Source organism: Lepisosteus platostomus, chromosome 17 (assembly GCF_059453375.1).
Source record: "Lepisosteus platostomus isolate fLepPlt1 chromosome 17, fLepPlt1.hap1, whole genome shotgun sequence".
NCBI lineage: Eukaryota > Metazoa > Chordata > Actinopteri > Semionotiformes > Lepisosteidae > Lepisosteus > Lepisosteus platostomus.
Genome location: NC_142627.1, coordinates 16,090,573 through 16,113,604, shown reverse-complemented (window position 1 = coordinate 16,113,604; position 23,032 = coordinate 16,090,573). Strand labels below are relative to the sequence as shown.

General features: G+C 36.9%; 1 protein-coding gene across 2 annotated transcripts in view; it reads right to left on the bottom strand.

The window, feature by feature from the left end:
- The window catches only part of psme4a (proteasome activator subunit 4a), a 38,522-nt gene extending 18,832 nt beyond the window's left edge, over window positions 1–19,690 (bottom strand). The window contains exons 1-21 of one of the 2 annotated variants that reach the window (XM_088610814.1): window positions 19,224–19,690; window positions 14,142–14,282; window positions 13,210–13,326; window positions 12,098–12,157; window positions 9,847–9,891; window positions 9,120–9,269; window positions 7,326–7,389; window positions 6,892–6,966; window positions 6,205–6,327; window positions 5,602–5,694; window positions 4,554–4,819; window positions 4,065–4,251; window positions 3,731–3,820; window positions 3,561–3,625; window positions 2,772–2,922; window positions 2,443–2,541; window positions 2,180–2,249; window positions 1,977–2,044; window positions 1,290–1,505; window positions 542–699; window positions 203–298 (exon numbers count right to left, since the gene is read on the bottom strand). In XM_088610814.1, coding sequence (XP_088466940.1) covers window positions 203–298; window positions 542–699; window positions 1,290–1,505; window positions 1,977–2,044; window positions 2,180–2,249; window positions 2,443–2,541; window positions 2,772–2,922; window positions 3,561–3,625; window positions 3,731–3,820; window positions 4,065–4,251; window positions 4,554–4,819; window positions 5,602–5,694; window positions 6,205–6,327; window positions 6,892–6,966; window positions 7,326–7,389; window positions 9,120–9,269; window positions 9,847–9,891; window positions 12,098–12,157; window positions 13,210–13,326; window positions 14,142–14,282; window positions 19,224–19,420 — 2,531 coding nt within the window. In that variant the 5' untranslated portion in view covers window positions 19,421–19,690. The remainder of the gene's footprint in view (window positions 1–202; window positions 299–541; window positions 700–1,289; window positions 1,506–1,976; window positions 2,045–2,179; window positions 2,250–2,442; window positions 2,542–2,771; window positions 2,923–3,560; window positions 3,626–3,730; window positions 3,821–4,064; window positions 4,252–4,553; window positions 4,820–5,601; window positions 5,695–6,204; window positions 6,328–6,891; window positions 6,967–7,325; window positions 7,390–9,119; window positions 9,270–9,846; window positions 9,892–12,097; window positions 12,158–13,209; window positions 13,327–14,141; window positions 14,283–19,223) is intronic. The other variant, XM_088610815.1, reaches the window with a different exon arrangement.
- Window positions 19,691–23,032: the final 3,342 nt, after the last annotated feature.

Here is a 23,032-nt window from a genome sequence, read left to right as displayed (position 1 = left end):
TACAGCAAAGTTTCCATTATTTTTTAATATTTATTTCCTCAAACAGGGAAGGAAGTACACTGGCCAGACATTTACATGTCTGGCATATTTTTTGTATTACAAATACAAACAGTAGACCAGGAAAGGAATTGACCTGATTATCTGAAAGGTTAGTTGATTCTGTCATGTGTGATAGGAAGGTATAACAGACAGGCTAACTCACAGGTCAGGGACTGGCTCTCCACCCAGTGGAGGCAGTAGGCTCCCGACGCCCAGAAGACAGTGCTGCACAACTGACAGGCTCTGAAGGACATCATCCCTGAGGGCGAAGGGAGCACATTACACACTCACTCCTTGCCACATTCATAAAGGCCTTGAACTTCCTCAAGAAGAAAAACCACAGATCATTTACTTATGGTCACACAAACTAGAATTTATTGATTTTTTTGAGTGCATTTCTAACAACTTATTTTTCAATTTCCTATTCATAAAATGGCGATTTCATCGTTTAAGGCAGTCCTCACAGTGAATCATGTAGGCCTGACTGGAATCACTGCCTGACCTGCTCATGTCAAGCTGGCCCCGGGCATGTCTCTGCAGACGGACCAATTCGGGCTGCAACAGGGTGTCCAGCACGTAAAAGACGAAGGTGGTCTCCTCTGCCCTAGGCACGTGCCACTGGATCTGCAGGTTCCACAGGTTGCCTGGCTTCCCCCAGTCCTGTGCAGACCACCCAGGAAACAAGTGCAAAAGATTATTTAAAAAAATGCAATGTACCAAGTTATGATTTTAAATAGAAAACCTACATCTATATAGAATTGAATAAAACCAAAAGAATCCACTTAATGATTCAAGCACTATCTCCATGAATGTTAATTTCAGATGTTTGTTATAACCAGTAGTTGTTACTTAATTTTCCCTGCTGTGCATGTAACCTGATAGGATAAGAGCTGGGGCACTGATTTGGAAATACTAGTCCAGAAGGAAGAGTGAAACCTACAGGTCCACTAATACCACTTGCAGCAGCAACCTGTTTTTTAAATGTCTCCCATCACTGTACTGGTTTAGTTGGTGGTAATGCTGTTGGGATCAAGCTTCTACCAATTGTGGCAAACATATCATACACTGGGGCAGCTAATAAGCAAAAACCAAGCAGGAAAGAAAACTACAGAGGTCTACGAGATTTGGGCAATATGTTCCTGGTTCTATAATTGACAGCAGCTTACAGACGTTTCTGATGAAAGATGAAAGAGTACAGGTCCAGAGCAGAGTCTTCTGCAGGGGATTGCCGGCTGTACCCCTGCACCTACCTTGATGGGGAGGTAGTTTGCAAGGGGCTTGTCAAAGCCACCTGGGATGCTGCAGTACTCGATGGGGTAGGTGAGGGCAATGGAGCGCAGAAGATGGTGCAGCAGGTTACAGGACAGCGAGTAGCCCTGCTTACACTTCAGGTGCAGTGTGCGCTGCAGGATCTGCACCAGTTCGGCCCGGTACGTCAGAAGCTTGTCCCCATCCACACGTGTGATCTGAGGAAAGAGGCAGGGATACAAACATGCTCAAAATAAGACAACATTCTGATATGCTTTAATTAAATCTGAGCAAAACTAAAATTTTCAAAGTATAATGCAGTATGCTTTGGAGTACGTTCTTTGTTATTTTATGTAAAAACTCCCCTTATGTAACAAGTTCCCTTAAAAGTAAGTGTACATCTCAAATTCAGCTAAATTATTCATTATTAGTAAGACACACACCCAAATATTCCAAATGTACAAATAAATTTGGCAAATTATAGTTTAGGGAGTGACATTAATTTATTGTTAAAACTAAAATAATTAAGATGTTACATCATTACACATGGATTTTGCTCTTATGATTCCTGCAGGGTAAGGCACTTTTTCCATCTTTTTGTGTGTTTGGATTTCATCACTCAAAAATGAGAACAAACCATCTCATTTTGTTGCTGGGTTTGCAGCAGAATTCATTGGCTCAAGTCTCACCTCAGAGAGAAGCTGGAGATTCCAGAGTAGTTCCTTATCCAGCTCTTCCTCACTTAGCACATCATCATCTGCAAAACATCCATGATCATTAAAATGCTGACATACCCATATAGCTAACTAAAAGTCAAAATCATGTCTTTCACCACAGGAGTTATTGAGAATCAGTTTAGGTCCAACTCTTTAACACTTTAAAATGCACTTACTGACTGTGAGCTGATTGATTGCATTACAGCAATATGGCACAAAAAGCTTCAAAGACTCTGCTGGATGACACTGAAAGGGAAAAAAAACATCATTATCAGAACACTGCCACTGGTCATGGGAGCAATTCTGCACAGCACTGTAAAAGCTGCTTCACTTAAAAGAAGATATGCACGATTCTGCTGAACAGTAGATAATGATTTACATGCAGAATGCTTTTCTACATGTCTCTACAGAGGTCAGAAAGATCAGAGTGACCCCTCACCTTAGCAGCAGCTCTGCACATGTCTGCCACCATTCTCCCAGCTACACGCGTCTCAAAGATGTTTGTCGTGGCAAAGTTAAAAACCTTCTCCAGAGCCACCTAAATACAAACCAAACAAAACCTGATTTAAGAAAACAAAGAACTCAAAATGCATTTTGTTCTAACATTTTGTTCCTATTGCTATTACCTGTTCTTATTTTCCACCTAGGACAAACAGGGAGTAAACTGTCCACTCTAAATCTATGGGTTAGTTTAAATAAAAATAAACTAACCTAATATACATTACTCATAATCTTAGTTAATAAACCGTATCAGGCAGCCAAACTGACCTTGAAGATGTCTTTGGAGCACTGTGTGAGGATAGTACTAAATGTGGAGGACAGGCCCAGCTCCACCAGGCTTTCAAGGTGGGTCATCTTCTCCGTCTCAGTCTCCTCTCGGGTCTGCTCCAATGTGCTGCTGTCAATCAGTGCAAAGCACCTGCACAAGGACGTACACACATACATACTAACTGCCTGCACTAGACACCAGCATGCTCTACTCAAAAACAACAAGTGTCATTTTTACTAAATGAGACATTTTTTGACATCATTAATATACTAAATTTTAAAAATACCATTGCTTCAATACTGGGAAGCCGGAAAAGCATTTTAATCTACATAACCCTGACGGGTGCCAAGTAGCCATCTCTGACTAATGTTTATACAATGGAATGTATAGAGCAGAAAATTAAGTTATAAATAAACAGGACATCTGACAATGAGTCATCGATTATATATTCACGGTAAATGTGATGGATAAACTACTTTATATTGATTGCTCATGTATACCTTGAGTAACTGCAATCAAACCTTTTAAGATCCTAATTAATTTGAATTAAAGGCTGCTACATGACATGTTTGATTTTACCTCACCCAAACTACACTATATTAATAACAATTACTGTTACGATAATTGTAAAAAATACTAGTTGAGGCTTTGAGTAAATTGCTTTTGCTAATATACATTTATTGTAACATCTGAATTTCTCTTAGACTTCTACACAACAATATACACAAAACAATTCTGTTATGCCCAATTCAGAATATGATGCATCATTATTGCACTTTTACACTCACCTGTCCATAAATTGCAAAACAAAGTCCTCAAACTCTGCTGAGGCTGAGCACAACTCACGTTCCACCTGAGACATACAGACAGCTCTGTTAAAATCAGGATTCAGCTCCTACAACATGGGGCATTCTGCAATTACTGAAACAAGAATGAGCTGTCACCAAGAAATACATACTTCAGTAAGGTCATCTCTTTCATGAATTGCTGATGAACAGTCTACCAAAGGCACAAGAGTAGAAAATGTTGCAATGAACTGGAATGTGATCTGCACAAGAGACAGAAAAAAACAAAGGCCAGTCAGAATATCTTAATCACAAATATAGCAGTATTATGAATGTCAATTTTAATAAAATTACCAATCTTAAACATTATTATATGTGCTTTCAGAAAAATATATTATTCTGCTCTCAACAGTATCGTAATACCTGGAACAGCACACTGCTACTCTAGTTAAGATATTTCAGTACAAGTGTTTGCAACATGGGGCTCCTTGTGTTTTAACCACGTACCATACACTTGCTGAAGTCATTTGGGTCAACTCCAGGCAGGGCTCTCATCAGGAGGGGCAGCATATGAGTTGGACCCTCGGGGAAGCGATGACCACCAGATACCAGACTACGTGCTACGCCAATCATGCAGCTGAGAGTGGCAGTTAGCTGGTGAGGCTCTGTCAGCGTCTCCATGGCAGGGTAGGTCCTGTAAGACAGACAAGGCAGGACAGCTCTGTCACCCCACTCATAGTTCCACAATTTCAATGAAATACATTAAACAGAAAGCACACAGACATCTCTTTTTGTTATGTACTCCTAAAAACCTGAGCCTGTAGCTAAATACCAAGGTGGAGAGGCTTTCTTTCATAAGAATCACAATTATCACGTGATAATGTTCCAAGGAAAGCAAATAGGCATCATCTGGTTCCCATTAAACCAGTTTCTATCAGCTTCAATTAATGAACTGTCCTTTCTTTAGAAGTTGGTGCTGTGGATAACTACACTTACTTCTCCAGCACAGGGGGGATGACAAGCTCAGGCCTCATCAGTGCCAGGTTCTGTAAGGCCTGTGCAGCCTCTAGGCTCCCAGTCTTGCTGAATATGGCCAGGAGCACTGGCTGCTTCATACTTTCCACAAAGTCAGTGATGTCTTGCTCCGTCAGCTTGTGGTGCTCTGGCACTGTGGTGAGCCATGTGGGCTTCTTGTAGCGTTCCTTGTGCAGCCTCCTCACCACACTGGCTGGGAGTCTTTGTAGCAGCTTCATTAGCTTCATCTGCACGGACAGCAACAATCGCATCACTGATGCCACTGTGCCAAACCATTCTGAACAACACACACTACTAACTACAAGATGTCAGATGCACTCACAACAGAAACAGAAATGACGTCTTACGCAATAATATTCAAATAGTCTTTACAATACATATTATTGCAAATATTATATATATTATATATAAATATAATATATATTTCTATTATAATATATATTTATATCATATTATTATTTTATATATTATAATTATATATATTTATATTATCCCTTATTAAGTTTTTGACAAGTCCATTCTTTGTTTATCCATTTCTACATCCAAAGATTCAGACATAACAACTTGATATTCACAACCAGGTGTGTCTGCAGATTTGTGGCATATATTTACATTCTTTACATTCATTCATTAATCTCATTCACTCATTTATTAAAATGGTATGAACACAAAATGTACAAATTTATCTGAACAAAACACTTGGGATCTCAGTACTGAAAAGTGCAACAGAGACAGGTTTTGGAAGCAAAATGCACAGCAATAACCATGTGCAGCCATTTAAAGCAGTATTGAATCAACACTTGTCACAATTCCTAAATTATATACTAAAGAAATGATATAGAAAGAAAGTAAACACTACCAGCAGTCAGTAAAAGTTCAACTCCAGGTCGGACCCCTAAAGATATTTAGTCCTAAGCGACAGTACATGAAAACTATCGCTATGCTTTTTTGGTTGCTCAATTCTAAAGAAGGGAAAGAGAGGCATAAGTACTGAGCGATAAGCACTCACCAGCCATCTTCCATTGTTGGAGGGATGGAAGAATGAAGTAATGCTGTTGAACAGCCCACTGAGTTGTTTCTGTGCTTGTTTGCTGGGACCACCCTATCAGAAACAGAAAAGTACCTTCACTGCCTGAACATAACTATTACCAACATGGTGTAGTGGATAAAACTTAAATATAGCAAAAAATATGGAAGACCATGGTATTGGTTTAAAATTAGTTATAAAACCAAACAGTAAATTAAAGCTAATATTTCCTAGTCAAAACAAAGCTCACTGCTGTTGTCACCACTGTATCTATTATTGGGTCATTACAAAGAGCATAAGCACAATAGTTAAGGAGAAATCGAAAAGTAGGCAATTAAAGTTGTAAGCATTCAGAATTCAGAATTTAAAGAATTTTTAAATTAAAAAGATTTAAAAAGTAATTTAAAAATTAAGCAGGGGAAAAAAATTAAAGTAATCACTTCCAGTGCAGTGTGTGCAGAGTTACTATATAAAGCAATTTATTAACTCTTAAAAAGTCATTTCCCCCTAACTCTTAAAGTAATGTTTTACAAAAAAATAATCTTTTAAGAATGTAAGTGTAATGGATTGCAGCATGATACTGACCAGCATTGAGGAGACCCAAATGACAATATGGCCTATATCATAGGCATTTGTCAAGTATCTTGGAACTAAAACTTGGCTGCTTCCCACAGGAAGATTTAGACTTCTGAGAATTCTGGTAAATATCTGTAATGAAAAAAGATACATTTCACACTCAGAAACAGGTTTATTACTATTAAAAACACTACACTAGTAACACACAGTGATGAGGGGAAGAGACACATGGGTTTTTACATATTGTACTGTAGTACTCATTTTAGTTTGTATTATAATATCTCACAAGATTAAACATAATTTATAAAATGTCTGTTAGCAAAGTACTGAATGCATTGTAAACCAGGACCACAGCATCAACATCCAATTCACCAACACAGCAAACCACAACATGTTTTCAATTAATTCAAGTCAGATATACCAACTGCTTACTGATAAATAACCAAATAAAAGGAAGGCAACTGGAATGCCTGCAATAAGATGTGTCCAGACTAGTGAAATTGATTAAAAAAGCGAATATTTTAAGAATTAAAGCACCTTATTCTTGATATACACACTTGCACAGGGAGTGTCATGAAAACCACTGGCCATGTGGTTGACAAGGACACAAAATTCACATGAATAGGCAGAAATTGTCCCAAAAAGCCCCACTGCTGAACTCCAAGCATTAATCACTTCAAACAGAACAACACTCACCTTCGGAATATAAGGATCCCAGTCGATATAACCTATGTTGTCACTTGCCAAACGAGCAAAAAGGCTTACTAGATGCTGGGGAAAAACAATGCGCATAAAGAAATTAGACTTTCTCTACATTTAGGAACGTAGAGAGAACATTCAACAAAATGAGAACAATAGGGACCACAAATTAAGTATTTTTACGACTGCATCTTTTTCCCGGATTATCTCCCAAAGATAAAGAGAACTAATGTTTGCCTATGTACCCTTTCAAATGATCAGAAAATATTAAGTTATACTATTATGAAGACATTTGCCAATCAAGACTATGCACTTTCAAAGATCATAATGACTCTACACGCTATGTATCAAAGCCTGAGTACTTTTTCACCACACAGTGCTACTGTGTAAGCCCATATGGCCTTGTGGCAGGTATCCTCAGAAAGACTCACCCCTTCCCAACCTGGGAGGTTCTGAACAGACACCCACAATTTTATGAATTCAGGAAACCAAAGCCTGGGAAAAAAAACAATGCACAGAATTTAAACACAAAGATGCAGGAGACATACAGTAACATAATATACATAATACACTTATGTATAAATGCATTTAAGCACTCTGCACTTAATTAATATTTTATGTGAATCTAATAAAATTGTAAACAATTTTAATTGTTTACAAAAAAAATAATATATACTGAGCATGAAAATAAACTTATCACTGTATGCATGTATGTTTTTAGAAAAATAGGTACACAGATTCTGGATAAAGATTAGTGATTTTAGAATCATTCTGCTAAATTGATCAGTCATGAATGATAGCAATTACAATCAAATGAACCAAAGTGTCCCATTTCTAAAGAAAACAACATTTTCAGGCCATCAACACGATGAAGCAACTTCTCAGGTGGACTTGCCAACAGTAAAGCCAAATGCTCAATAGCAAAGAATCAAGGTTTTTTGCAGACCAGTGGTTATCTTGTCTCATCCAGAGAGAATGCTGTATTTGCTTGTTTGTGTTCTAATGGGACTCTTAATCACTGGTGCTAACCGGTGCATTTGATTAAACTGCTGTCCCATTAGTCTTTTTTCAAGCACTCAGTGCTTGGTTCTTAAAACTGTCTAGGCAAAATTGTATTATTTCCAACACCTCCAGTAAGCAGGTCCATATGCAGTCTCTCTTCAACATGCTAATTAAGAATGTGTCCCTTCTTTGTTCCTGACTAAAGGCAATCAATTAATCAAAAACAGGTTGGAATGACAATGTACAAAACACTCACAAAGAGTTTTTTTCTTCTTCTGTATAAGTTCAATTTGTTACATAGCAGCCAACATCCCTGAATGAGGGAATTTCTGAAACAGTCATTTGCACAGGGTTAATACGAATTACAAACCCAATGCAAAAAAATAGGAAACATAAAAACACACCTGAAACAGAAAACTGAAATCAATATCTAATAATTATAATGATAACAATAACCGTGATTAAAACTGTGGCAGAAGATACAGCAAACCCTGGGACTATGGTTGCCAATGAGTGTGGACTAGACATGCAGAACAATACTGTGATTTTTGTGTACAATACACCAATCAATGAGGCCCAGATACCATGTACAGTTGCTAAAGAAATCCACTTAAAGTGACTAATGACAATTGGATTGCACTGGTACTACACTGACCAAGACAGAGGGCCTCACTTGCTGCTCACCCTGGTGTGACAACATTCCAGCAAAATAATACACATCCTCATACCTGTATAATAATAACGTTCTTAACAATGTGACAGTTATGCCATGGATGTTCAACTCATTCAACTAGCTGCAGAATGAGCTAGGAGGAAGTGTGAAATCTAGGGCTCACAGATGAATGAAAAGGCTCTTTCTTGTACAGACTCCATGGTACTCAAGTGAGCATCTGTAACCTGGTCCAAAGCGTGCATCACAGAGCTTGCATTGCTTCCAACAGTGCCCACGCACGACTCTAACCTGTGACTTTCACAGCAGACACCCCGCTGATGACAAATGAATAATAAATGTATCTATATCGTGGCTGTTCAATCAAATGTTAGTGTATCCGCTCCAAATAAAATGGTCATTTGTCTCACCACAACTTTGTATTTGTGGTAGTTAAGAATGTGAAGTTTCTTTAATGCTCAGTATATATTGCCAATATATTATGACAGCAATGCCGTAGATGACAGAATGGAAAGGGAAGCTCTGTCATCTGTGAGAGGCATCTGGTACTGACTTGAAGCCTTTGTGGTGCAGCTCAGGAGGCAGGGTGGTGGGCAGGAAGAGCTCCAGATAGCTGATGGCCTTCTGCATGGTTACATCAAACGGACACAGAAGGGGCCTCCACTCATCCAGCATCTCCTGGGTAGCATCTTCGGGGAAATACCTGCAAAGCACAACAGCATGTCAAAAGAAAGCACAGAGCTTGGTTTACACACTTCTCCATGACTCTAAAACTCATTGAACATCTTTGTTTTCTAAGTGTCTCCATTAATTTACAAAATACTGCCCTCTATGTTGTCTCTGGAAGTTCTTTTCCTCCCTACTCTGTTCCTTTGCCTCATAATGCTTTCATTCATTCCCCACTCACCTCAAAAAGCCAACGCTAACCTCATACTGTAGAGGCAGCTCTTTATGCTTTCTTAAGAGAGGCTTATCCATATTCCCTTATCTAATGCAGTGACTTTACTTTCAGCACTCTAGTAACAGGAAAAAGCTACCCTACTTAAAATAACTATTCCAAAGTTTACGTAGTAGGAACACCATTTTCTTTATTCAGCAGAAAAAGTAAGATAAAATGATATGGAGGAGTGCTGTGTTAAGGACAAGCTATTTACTCAGTGTAGTACCTTAAACAGATAAACTTTGGTAACTGTTCTGTACAGTGAAATGCCATGTTCAAACAACCCACCACCCCCTTATTCATTAGTTGTTTGTTTACTAATCTGTTTAAACATACTTACGGTCTACAGCTTTTTACAAGTGTTTTCAGCACATTTTCAACAGAGCTGAAAAGTGGAAAAAAGGACAATCAGACACACTCAATTAAATGTAACAATAAAGAACTGTTAACCAGTAAAGTTGTGCTATTAATACCGATTACCATCTTGAGTACATGCATAATATAATCCATCTGCACTGAAAGTGAATTAAAGCTGAGAACAGCGCTGCTGTATTCTTGTTAACCAACTTGAATACAGTGGAGCTGTTTAAAACAGATTACCTGTAATGCTTTATAAAGTACATATCCTACAGTTACCCTAGTGTGCTGGGCAAATTTCCTATTCACCAATCATGGCCTCTTAATATTCCCTATCTATGAATTGGCTTCATCACTCTGTTCTCCTCCCTACTGATAGCTGAAGTGTGGTGGGTGTACTGGCACACTATGGCTGCCATCGCATCATCCAGGTGAGGCTTCACATTGGTGGTGGTGGAGGGGAGTCCCCATTACTTGTAAAGCGCTTTGAGTGTCCAAAAAAAGTTCTATGTATGTGTAAGGAATTATTGTTGTTGTTGTTGTTGTTGTTAATAATAATAATAATAATAATAATAATAATAATAATAATAATAATAATAATAATAATAATAATAAACAATAACAGCAATAATAATATTGCTGAAGAAGACACCTGAAGAAGGCTCCACGGCCGAAACGTTGTGTTCTCTTTCTTCTTTTTTTCAGCATGGAATAAACCTATTACTTGTTCCTTTGCAGCCTACGCATGCTGACGCAGCTACCCACCTGAACTACATAATAATATTATTATGGAACAAGTAATAGTTTTATTCCATGCGGAAAAGAGAAGAAAGAAAACAACTTTTCGGCCGTGGAGCCTACTTCAGGTGTGAGGATTATTATTATTATTATTTATTAATAATTATTAATTATATGAATTATTATTATACACAGCTCATTTTAATGGCTATATGTAGTCCACTGTTTTTGTCATTATGAGCATAGATAAAAACTGATAAACAAGTTTCAACACAAGTTCACTACAGATATCTGCTAGTACCATATCTATTAAAATACTTCTTCTCAATTCACAAGGTAACTAAATAATGTATGACCAGTTGTTACAGAACAAATCAATTCTTTGAATTGATCTGGAACCAGGGAATCTGGGAAAAGGAATATTTCTTAAGGTTTCATTTGGAACGGTCACAAACTGTCCATTGATTTTAAACTGACAAATGTTTGACTAATTTTATAATATTGAATGTAGTACTGTTTTCTTCATCAGTTATACTGTTCTCTAGTCTTGCAATATTCTACATTAAAAAAAGACTGTACAGCATGTCTCCTCCCATGTGAAGGCCAAGGTCTCTTTACCTGCTTAGGCCTCACCTACTGAATGCAGAGGGTGTTTGGAAACACAGGGTACATCTCCATCAACACAAAAACTCCAAACAAATACCACATCAGCAGGATGTTTGTAGCCTAACTCAAGTGTCCATCACCTCAATTTTTCACTCTAAAATACTGTTAACAAAACCTGTCCCAGGAAACACCTGGTCAGAGTTTACTGCTCACAGCTGTAAGAAAAGTTGCAGTTAAGCCAGCAGATGATTGTGTCACACTGTGCAGAGCTGCAGTGAAGCATTGGGTTGTGAAGATTAATTGCAAATCTACACTGAGGACATGATCTTCAAGAATATGAGCTCAAATGAAAGTGGAACATTTCTGTGGATCTTTTCTTTTCATCTCTTTGCAATCAAGCTCATAGTGAGCTTCACTGAAGAAGAGATGACTTCCTCACCGAATACAAACAACAATGGAGTACTGGGCAATGTCATATTCCAATAGAGATCTGGTAGTGGCAAAACCTTAATTTTAAACTGGAGGTGCAGTTTATATTCATACCAGATTACACAAAATAATGATAATAACCATAATTATCCTTCTCAAATTCAATATTCATACAAAGTTATTCACATTACTCTTCAGTACTGGTGCTGCAAGGTTTAAAATATTACCTAAACTACAATTTCATGATTAGTAACAGTTCAGGTGAACTAAGCAAAAAGCACATTTCAGCCATTTCAATAGTGTTAAAATATTGACAACTGTACTGCAGTGCGAAATTCTCACATGAGTGCTGCGTTAACATTGGTTTTATTAGAGCTTTGAAATCATCCAAGCTGCAATGGGACTTTTTGAAAACACATGCAATAAACACCATGAGAGCCCAAAAAAAGTGTTGTCCTTACCACCTCTGTAAAATATTTAGCACTATGCTTTTAGAGGAAGCCGAGTCTAGCCGTTGAGAACTGAATATGAAAAAAGAAAAGGCATAAGGGAACGTTGGAGGAACAGTCAGCACAGCTCGTGGCTCTGAATACGATCAAGAAAATAAACCTCATCAAGACATTAACCTAATGCAGAATTAACAAAGCCTTTAATAAATGAACAACATACAAGCAGCTTGTTGCTCTTCGTGAATGTATTATGTTTAATCACTGGATATTAAAACACAATGTTCCCAAAACACCATATGAGAACACATCGCACTGCATGCTCACAGCAGCACATCTGTGCCACAATGGGAAGGTACCAGTGGATGGGGGCTGGGGTGGAGAGGAGCAATGGAACGACCCTGAAATAGTTAAATATATTGATTTCTTCTCTAACCCATGCACATTAAACATCTGAAGCTATGGTGAAGAACAGCTATTCTAAGTGAGAAAGAAAAAACAGCAGCATTTGACACATCTAATAGCTTTAACAAATCTGATGAAATTTCTCATTCAGAAAGATATCAAAGACCAGCTACAAACAAATGTCAGCAAATGATTCCTGACTACAAAACAATTTTTAAAAGAATTACAATTACACACTAAAAAGATCACCAGCTATAATAGTAAAACTGTGATAACAATTTGAGTAAAATGACCAAAACTTCCTTTAAAGGACTGAATTTCATCTCAAACAGCTGTTTCACAACATATGACTTAATTTCAGTACTACAACTACAGCAGAAAACCCTGACAAGGCCAAAAAAAATAAGTATTTTAAAAACATACTACAGCAATCACAGGTTAAATACTTTGGAGTTCCACCGTTTGCTTGGACATTAAAACATAAAAGAAGAAATTCAGTCCAATAGACACAGCTAGTATACTAGCACATGTATGGGAATATGAGCATGTGAAGGACAGAAAAGAGCCACTGGTGGGAGGTTCAAGGTTAATGCTGCGATGAAAGTATAGAGCAAGAGATCTTTTTAGTTTAGATTTAGGATTAGTTAGAAACACCTTGCCACCTCAACGTCCTTTGTGGACGGTTAGAACTGATTCTGTAGTCTAACAAAGGTAACACCTACTTTGGAAACCAATTCAGCCCCAGGTGCTCCGTCTTGGAGTAGAGAATTCTCTCTAACATTTCATATAGGGGCTGCCAGGGCAGTTCTAAATCTTCTCGAGAAAGAAGTTCTTTCTTCCTGGGGAAATAAAATGTAAATATTTATTTAATCAATTCACATACAAAACATTATTGTTGTTATATAGTTCTAATATTAAAACAAAAATGTGTATTAGTATCAGAATACTTATACAAATAAACACACAAAGGTTTATTTCATGCTGAGAAGAAAAGAGACAATGTTCCACAGATGTCACCAGAAGAAGGCTCCACAGCCGAAACATTGTCTCTTTTCTTTTCAGCATGGAATAAACCTTTAACTGTTCCTTTGCAACCCAGCATGCTGACACAGCTACCTACTGGAATTTATACAAATAGTTTTGTAAAAGAACTACATAGGTTCTATCTTGTTTCTGTAGATACATATAGAATAATACAGTATAAATGCTATGGACAAGAGCTGCCATCACAATGTCATCTCCAGGCTGCATAGAAGTCTTATGGTGTTACTCATGTAACTTAACCTCTTTCATTTGTGTAAATGCATGCAGTCTGGTTCATGCAAGAGTGTCATATATAACCTATCATAATGAAATTTTAGTGTCACCCTGATTATTCTGACAGCAAATAAATTCAAGTTCGATCTTGCGAATCTACAGAATACTTTCCTTATTATAAGGATTTTTCAGCACTAATTGATTCAATTATAACACCTTTTTTTAAAGCAAATTATACTGCTGGGTTTCAAATCAAAAGAAAACAATGGTTTCAATACAGTAATTCCACTGAGTGCAGCTGTAGTTCAGCAGTGGCAACGCCATTAAAAGCCAGCACAGTTTAGATATTTACTGCATGGGTCTGTGACAGGTGTAACTGATTTTTTTTTAGACTCACTTCAGTAGACTGATCAAGAGGCGTGCAAATCCCTGCATCATACTTATTTCCAGTTTAGGAATGGTCACCAGCTCATAAAGCAGCTTAATGAACAGTACATGATCTTCTTTGCTGAACTTTCGTCCATACAGCCGAATGTACCTGCAAGAGAACACATGGGCAGACCAAGAGTATTATTCGTCCTGGTAGAAGCAACAGATTCACAGACTACCTAATGTACCAAGTAAATAAAAAAAAGATCATCATCATTCAGTTTCTACGTAAAATATAAAGCTAGAGCAGCTATGATGCTTTTTGTGGGCGCACTATCCTTTTAATAAAATTAAGTGCATCGTAATCATGCTTCAAATAAGGGATTTCTCATTGACTCAGAAGACCTACAATACACTGTGGTTTTCATTTTCAGCTAAACTCTCAGTTACATGCTTTGATAATTTAAATTCACAACAATTTAATAATTATGCAATTAAGTGTTTAAGTAACAATTACAAAATCAATCCTGAACAGCAGTTAAAAATAGTTCTAATAAATGGTTCTGGGTGCAGTCAATAAGCAGAGAGTTGTACTGGAAGATATAAGGAAACAGCACTTTCAGATAATGTGGGGAAAAAAAAACAGCACATGCAGTTTATGGTGGACCGGTCCACTGCAGGTACGCACAAACACTGTTTCATCATAGATTATGATTTCTTGACGAGAAAGTAGCTCATTTTTTACAGTAGTGGCTTATAATGAATCTAGACCTATTTGGTACAATTTTCATAATGGCTTATATATTAAAACTCTTTTGTAAGCTAGCTATTTAAATTCCACTGTGACATGCTTTAGAAGCGTCTATACAGTCTTCAGTACAGCACAACAGTTACTGTTAAACGTTTACCAAAAAAAAGTTTGCTCTTGTTTTTCAATTCAAGTTATTAATATCAGTTATTGTTTCACCCCAAGCGGAGACGATTGGATGTTTTGCTTCCCAGAAAGTGGGTGTTTGCCTTGAGAGATTGCCGTGAGAAGGAAGAGAGAATATTATGCCACCCACAATTGTTAAAGATCATTGTCGTGACCATCCTTCATGCATTGTTTTTGAGTTTTAACTAATACTGCAAAAAGCAACAGTGAAATTATGGAATTATAGAATTTTGTGAGATTTATTTTGTTGTAAAAAAAAATAATTTTTCAATATCTTCACTCAAATCTTGCTTAACTGTTAAACTTCAGAAGTGTTGTAGAAATGCCTAAGAAATAATTTCAATGAAAACTATGAAAACTGATATCATTGTTGTCTTGAATGGCAGGCAAGGTTCTGTGAATTAAAATAGAAATGGTCCTGACAGGGCAGGATTTGCACTTGTGATCTAAGTGTAAGCAATGGGTCCCAGTAACAAAATAATAATAATAATAATAATAATAATAATAATAATAATAATAAAGTTTATTTTATATAGCACCTTTAAAAGTGGCTTCTCAAAGTGCTTAGAAAAGCGACCAAAGCCCAGAAAACAGGCAGTTACACTGAAAATAGTACATTTGTGGCACGCTATTTCTCTACCTGAAATTGCACAAGGTACATTTTAGAACAAAAGTTGCAAAAGTGTAAAATTAAGCACTGAATTAGAGATGAAAGGTGTGTGAAAAAACATTTCACGGGAACATGTACAGTACAGTGATGGGCTGGGTTTTATGTTTCATTTTAGCCTTCAAGTGAACAACACTAAATCCTGAGCTAGGTGCAAGTTGGTATATTTTTGCATTTGGAAAACACATTACTTAAAGTTTCTTCTCACAAGTTTGTTCTACTACTACTAAATGGATTATTTGAACAAATGCATTTCAGACATGCTAAATATATTTATTTCCACTGTCAGTTTTCAGTGGCAAGGCAGTAATAGAAGTACTCCATGTTAGCTACCAAACACATGCATGATATTGGAAAAATCTGTTAATGGTTCAATAAATCTGATTATATGTATTACATTGATCTGATATCAAATTCCCTGTTGATTATGGGGGATAAACTGACCAAGTTCCTGACCAAGAATTCTCCTTGAAACTGCTTCAGAGGGGACGTAAATACTGCTTTCACATGATTGTTTTTATATGTTCTTGAATCTTTATCTTTGTGGTATAAGTCATAAGATCAGTAAAGTAGGTCAATGTCTGCCACAATACTTTTCCATCTTAATATAGTAAGCTAGCATAATTTAATTGTGGAACAAAGCTGAGAGACCTGAATGAGATTTTCCAAAGAACGTGGAACTCTGTTAAACTGGTCAGAGACTGTGAATGAGAAAGAAGTGTTCTGTGCCGATTGCAAGTCAGCAAACAAGGCAAGCAAATAATTCTACCTCTATTTGTACTACTTAACATTAAGGTTCAATAAATAATAAAACTCTGCCTGTTTCTTAGTTGCTGAAACTGAAAAGCAATCTTTAGAGCAGAGTTAAGTGGTGCTTGCAGTGTTTAAAACATTTATTAATTTGGATTAATCTCCAATTTAGCAAAGTGAAAAGGTTAAAACTTTGTCCTAGTTCAAAACTGGACCCTGTACAATGAAAATATTGCACAATCTCCAGGATCTCCAAGCTCGCACAACATTCATCAATACCGACTGTCCCTCACTTCAAAAGAAGATCTTAAAATATCCCATTGAGTTCTCTTCCCTTGTCCAAAAAGATCTAACTAAACGCTCTTCTCCCTTGAAGTCACCCTGCTTTAAACTCTATTCTTGAGCTGTCATGCTGTCAAGTGTTCCTTTCCTTTAAAATTCACAACAGTGATCAAAGGGCTGTAGCACTGACATTTTTAAATCCCATACTTTATAAATGAAAATATTTCTATATCGAAGAGAAATTATATCCGACAGTTGTTCTAAATGGACTGGACAAAAGCATCCATTGAGTCCTTATACCCCAAATATCTGCAGTTACTTTGCACTAGTGCACAAGGTTAATCGGACGAAGTATTAATAGTTTTTGGTGTTTATTTTTTTGTAAACTGACCTGCCTTTAAATGTATCTTTGCTTAATTATGTTCCCTAGTTACAAACTCTAAACTTCTAATGACGAACACGTGATGAGGTGGTTCAGAATGAACGTCACAGACACCGAGAGTTTTATCAATCCCTCAAGCAGAGTTTGCAGGCAATGTTGATTACTAATCCCAGAGGCCATGTAACTTGCATCACAGTCCTGCAGTTTACCAGCTTCACATACCTATGTGTTTTGTACATTTCTTTTAAAAAAAACGTATTTCAAAAGAAGAGAGGTATACTGAACAATTATCTCAACTATGATATTCAATAAAAATTATGGTTAATAATGATGAATAAATTTCAATAGACAGACGACAATAAATATGATATGCTAAAGTGGGACCTAGTGAATATGTAATGAGGTATGTCAGAAATAAACACCAAAAATATAAAACTCAGTACTGGATTTAGTTGAAAAACCTGGTCTGTTTCAGTTTTGCATCTTCCAGATACAAACAGTTTATGGGAGCCTTAGAAGTTCTACACCTACCTAGAAAAGCAGACATATTTAAGAGAGTCACAGAAACAAATGCATCACCCAGATGATCTGAAATGATCTGAAAGGATCATCAGATAAAGGGGTTGAAAAATTGTAATAAAGCCCCTACCAAAACTAATAAAAAGCTAAAACAGATTGTGCATTAAGAAAAAGGAGTCATTTTAAAAGAATAATATTCTGTGAGAACAGAAAATTAACGTGAGAATTAACTAAAGCAACGTAAACCTTTCCAGCTAATGCAGAGGAGGTAAAACCTATTGACTAGTTTATCATATTGTTCTGTCCTGTACATATATGGAAGTGAATGCCTACTACAGTGTAAAAAGCCTGGAGCTTTCTGACTGCTTCTGGTACAGCACTACTTCTCCAGGTCTTTTTTACATAGCAGTAAAGAGAGCATGACTAAGCACTGTGAGAAAATAAATTGTGACAAGAGAGTCATACTGCAACAGGTAATTTAAGAGGCCTGTTTTTGTTCCAGTCACGGGGACATTTTATTAAATTTTGTACTTATGCAAAATGTAATTCGAACTCGCTTTTTTATTTACAAACATGTCGACCATGTAAGCAGCTGTTACTATTACAACATATAAACTCAGTTTGGCAAAAACACCCGTGTGATGTGACTTGGACCAGGGCTGATAACCGATTTATCCTAAGACAGAAATCAAATAGGACGAATGAAGCTGAATGAAGATTCCCCCGATTACAACTACAAAATAAAAAAAGCCCCGTCACAAAAGTGACCTAATTTTAACTTCATAACTTTATGTTATAGCACCAACACATAAGGAAACAAAAGTATAGAACACTCATTCCCAAGCTATACTATTCTTTTTTGCCGCTGATGAAACTAAGTACAGTATTTGCGAACCACGGCTAATAGTTCCCTCGTTACACTTCTCTGAAAATACTCCCAAGAGAGCTTTCAAGCGACCTAAGTAGTAACTTAAAAAATAGGCCACTCCAATGTAGCGGATCTGAACTGTTGAACACTTCAAAAACCAACAACTGATGGCTTCTGAAACGTCATCACTACATTCCAGCGTTATTGCACGAATTCAGAACGACTGAAAAGAATGCCTTACGTTAATTTAAAAATCTCTTCTCCTAACGGATAAAATAATTGAATACGTACATCACATTTATTACACAATTATTGTTGGTACGAACGGAATATGATTCCATAATGACTTGAGCCAAGTTTCTAAACGGAGACAAAACAAATGTAATTAAGCGAATCTCCATCTCGCAGCCGGTGACATTTAATTTTACTAAAGCACAGGTTTCAAAAACGATCTTTTCATCGCGCAGGCTTTATCTTATTCAGTCTCGACGCTTCGCGCAAATTTTTAAAAGCGTAATGAAAATAAAAAATAAACGAATTTCTAAGAACACAAGCAGTGAAGAGTTATTTTTGACAGTTGCCGAGGTATTTGTTCCTGGGCCTGCTCCAGCCCAGGCAGCACTAGGCCTGCTCAGTGTCGCCGGCAGCAGCTCCCACTTCCCCCCATAAATGACACCTCTAACAGAGAAATTAAACTAAATTACTTACGTAGAAAGTTTCCTGGTCCAAAACATAACTCCGGGCCATAACTCCCTGAGGAGGACTGCCCGGCCCAAATTAGCTTTGATTTTTGCCAAAATGTCATTGGATTCCTTGTCTAGTTTGTCCGAGTATGGTAGGAGTTTACTGTAAACGATCTCTTTTTGTGGAACAAAACCTAGTGCCTGAACCTCGTCTTTTTTCATATTATAATTTCCGAATCGTTTATATCTTTCCGTCGTTATTTCCCTGTGTTCTTCTTCCTTGCTGTACTTTCCTTGTATGATTTAGGCAGTTGCAGTCGCCGCACTCTGTAACATTTGATTAATCTAATGAGGATGGTGCAGTTAGGAGTGTGTCAGCACTTGGGATCTCTCAGTCTGTTCTGACCTCCACAGTCACACACGTACATTCACACATATACACACATTCGGATTCTCCATGCACACACACATACAGACAAGGAAAAACACACACTCCTCCCCTTGCCCTTTGTCGTCATTTCCTGAATTACACACACCTTGTCGGGTTCGTCGATTGCTCTCATAGTGTATATATTTAGGAGTGTTCGACTGATTTATTTCACGATGTGAATAAATTAATATAGTGTTTTGGCAAGAAACACATTTTAATTTAAAGGGGTTACGTACTTCAAAATATTTCCCATGTCAATGTATTTAGTGGTTGTGGAGACAACTAGATTGAATGACTAAAATGGTATACTGTATCTATTTTTACAGTATAGACTTCCTAATGTAGCTATTTAAAAATAGAGGAATTTGTAAACAACAGGTGTAGCCAAAAGAAATAAACATGTACTGTATATTTTTTTCACACTAATTTAGTTATTTAGTCTGATTATATATTTTAATAAGTATAGTTAGGAACAGAAAAACATTTGTAGGGAAATGTTTTCAGTGACCTACTGACCTTTTTATTCTGTGAAAAAAGTGTGTTAAATTGTATGTCAAGTTTATAAATTTATAAGTCTCAATGTTTATAATCTTTATTTTCATTAAGTGAGCATGGTCAAAATGTTATTTAGGAAATGAGATAAAACAAATTATTCCATAAGAATAAGATAATTCCAGATATGTTATTCAAAGGAGAAGTCTAATTTCAAATTTGTCGTGCACAATATTGGTTACCACAGTACAAAACAATTTTGTTTACCTGAAATAAGTCCAGGAAATATATGTGATGTATATATATGGCGTATATATTAACGATGTAAATATATGTATGTACAGTAAATATAAGATATGTGTAAAGATGGTCTAAAGTATAGGGAAAGTCTCTGTCAGAATAAAATAACTTATCTTCTAATTTGAACTTTATTGCCATATGTAACCGGTACATGTACTGGTACAATGGAATTTTTACTTACAGATTGTTAAAAAAAAAGTGTATGACATAAAGTGCAGACAGTGCATCAAGACAATATACAAACAGTAGACAATGTACAAGTAAACAGTTTGAATGTAAACAATGCAGACATGTAAACAATGACTGCAGGTGTCCAATAAATAAAATTACAATGAGGTTGATGGTGTAGTTGTGGTCCAAGGAGCATGGCCAAATGTGTTTGCCAATTGCACTGCTTGTGGGTAGAAGCTATTGACGAATCTAGTGGTAAGTGTCTGTATGCTTTTGTATCTCTTGCCTGAGGGCAGTGGGGTGAAGAGCTCATGCCCGGGGTGGTGACAGTCCTCTGTGATGGCAGAATTCTACCACAGCAGCGGGCCTCATAGAGCTGTTTAATCTCTGTGAGACCACAGCCGATGATCTTCTGAGCTACATTCACCATTCTCTGCAGTGCCTTTCTGTCTCGAGAAGAGGTGTTGCCGTATCACACCGTGATCCCGTTGGTGAGGAGGCTCTCGATGGTGCAGCGGTAGAAGTTCACCAACACAGGTACTGGCATCCCCCATCACTTGAGGCACCTCAGGAAATAGAGGTGCTGCTGAGCCTTCTTCAAGATAATGTCCGTGTTTACAGGCCAGGTTAGGTCATTAGAAATGTGAATTTCCAAAAACATAAAGCTGGTGTCTGTTTACACTTCCGTTCCATCAATACTGAGTGGGCTGTGAGTGTGCGGTCTGTGTCTCAGAAAGTCCACTAATTATTTATTTTGTATTTTAGATCAATATATAACTTAAAAGAGCAATGAATGACTTCTAAAGAGCAATGCATTCTCAGTTTGAAAAAATATATATTTTTAAAGAAAATACTGCCATTTACTGTTCAAGGAATCTTACATCTTATAACATCTGCATTTGTTGTTTTGAATATATATATTAGAGACATTTTATAGATATGAGAGCCCCTACCCAGCAAAATATGGTCCTTAAAAATTCAGTTTTGAAACAGCTGAGCAATCCTCATGTCTTCTACTGTACAGCTACAGCTTGTGTGTTTTAACTTAACCTCAGTAAAGGTTTTATCCTGAGCACTGATACAAACAAGATCAGATAAAATCCCCTTAAGCCTGTTTTCGACAATGACCGCAGAAGCTGTTTCTTCACTGTTGAGTGGATGCTCTCCCTGCTGTGCATGTTGCTATAAGCAATTCTATAGATGAGAACCAGTTTGCTTATATAGGCATAAATACTTGAAAATGTTGTATGGATAACTGCTCATATTATAGTGGTTTGCTTAGCAGATGCTCTTATTCAGATTGACATAAAAAGTATACTTTGATTTGTGTACAGTAAATGTAAGTGAAAGTACAATAAAACTAATAATATTTAAAAAATCATGACTAGATTTGCATGGTTAAACTGGAAGTACAGCATGAGTGCTACACAAAACTAAAGCAAAATAACTAAAATATTAAGAACTAAAACAATAGTGGATGAGCAGAGATACAAAGCAATAATACAGTAGGTAACTTTCATATTTACAGTGAATATGTGACATTTGTCATTTACATTACCAGTATGAGAATGAAAAACATTAGTGCAATACAGTCCAAGTGTTGCTGAAGCATGTATTTAAAAGCTGAGAGGTCGCAGGTGCTGTCTAATAGATGGGTCTTGAGCAGGCACTGAAAGGTGGTCATGGACTGAGCAGTTCGGATTTCATTCCACCACTGGGGAGCAGGAATAATGGGATCTGGGAGTGGGAGGATGGATAAGGGGGAAATAAAACTGGCAGAATGGTTGCCGATACAAAATGTTAGAAAGTTGTTCTGACTGCTTCATAGTAGAACGCTGTAACATCTTAAGTATTATTTTTGCTCTAGTACACAGAGAAATATACTGTAGTGACTGAACTGTGGCAGCTCAGGGTGGAGGGGGGAGGTGACTGGACTGTTCTTGAAACTAGGTCACAGGAAGGCTGATTCCTAGCAAATACAGATTAACACCTGTTGGCAACATGTACCAGGAAAGTAGAAACTCCATTCACCCTGTATTTGCTGATAGTTTCACTACTTGCTAACGTTTTATTGTTTATGCCCCCACTCTTTCTAACTCTAGAAAAGGTACAACAAGTACAAAGTTTCTAAAACTTTGTAGAAATAAAATCAGAACTCAGCTTCTACGACTGACTTGTACCCTACAATATTTTCACTCTCATGCTTTTATAATTGAACTATAGAAAACGGGAAACACGTTTTGCTATAGAGAAATTTGCTTAGAAAATTATCCTGAAATTATTACTGAATGAGAGGTTGACATTATGCTTAGAGGCAGTATGTGAGAGTTTTTGTCTTAAAATGATCATTTATGTTGCAGACTTTCATTTATGTCGGTGTTTGTAGAAATTTACAGTACAAATGAGATTATGAATATAGATAACTGCAGTATTTTGAAAGT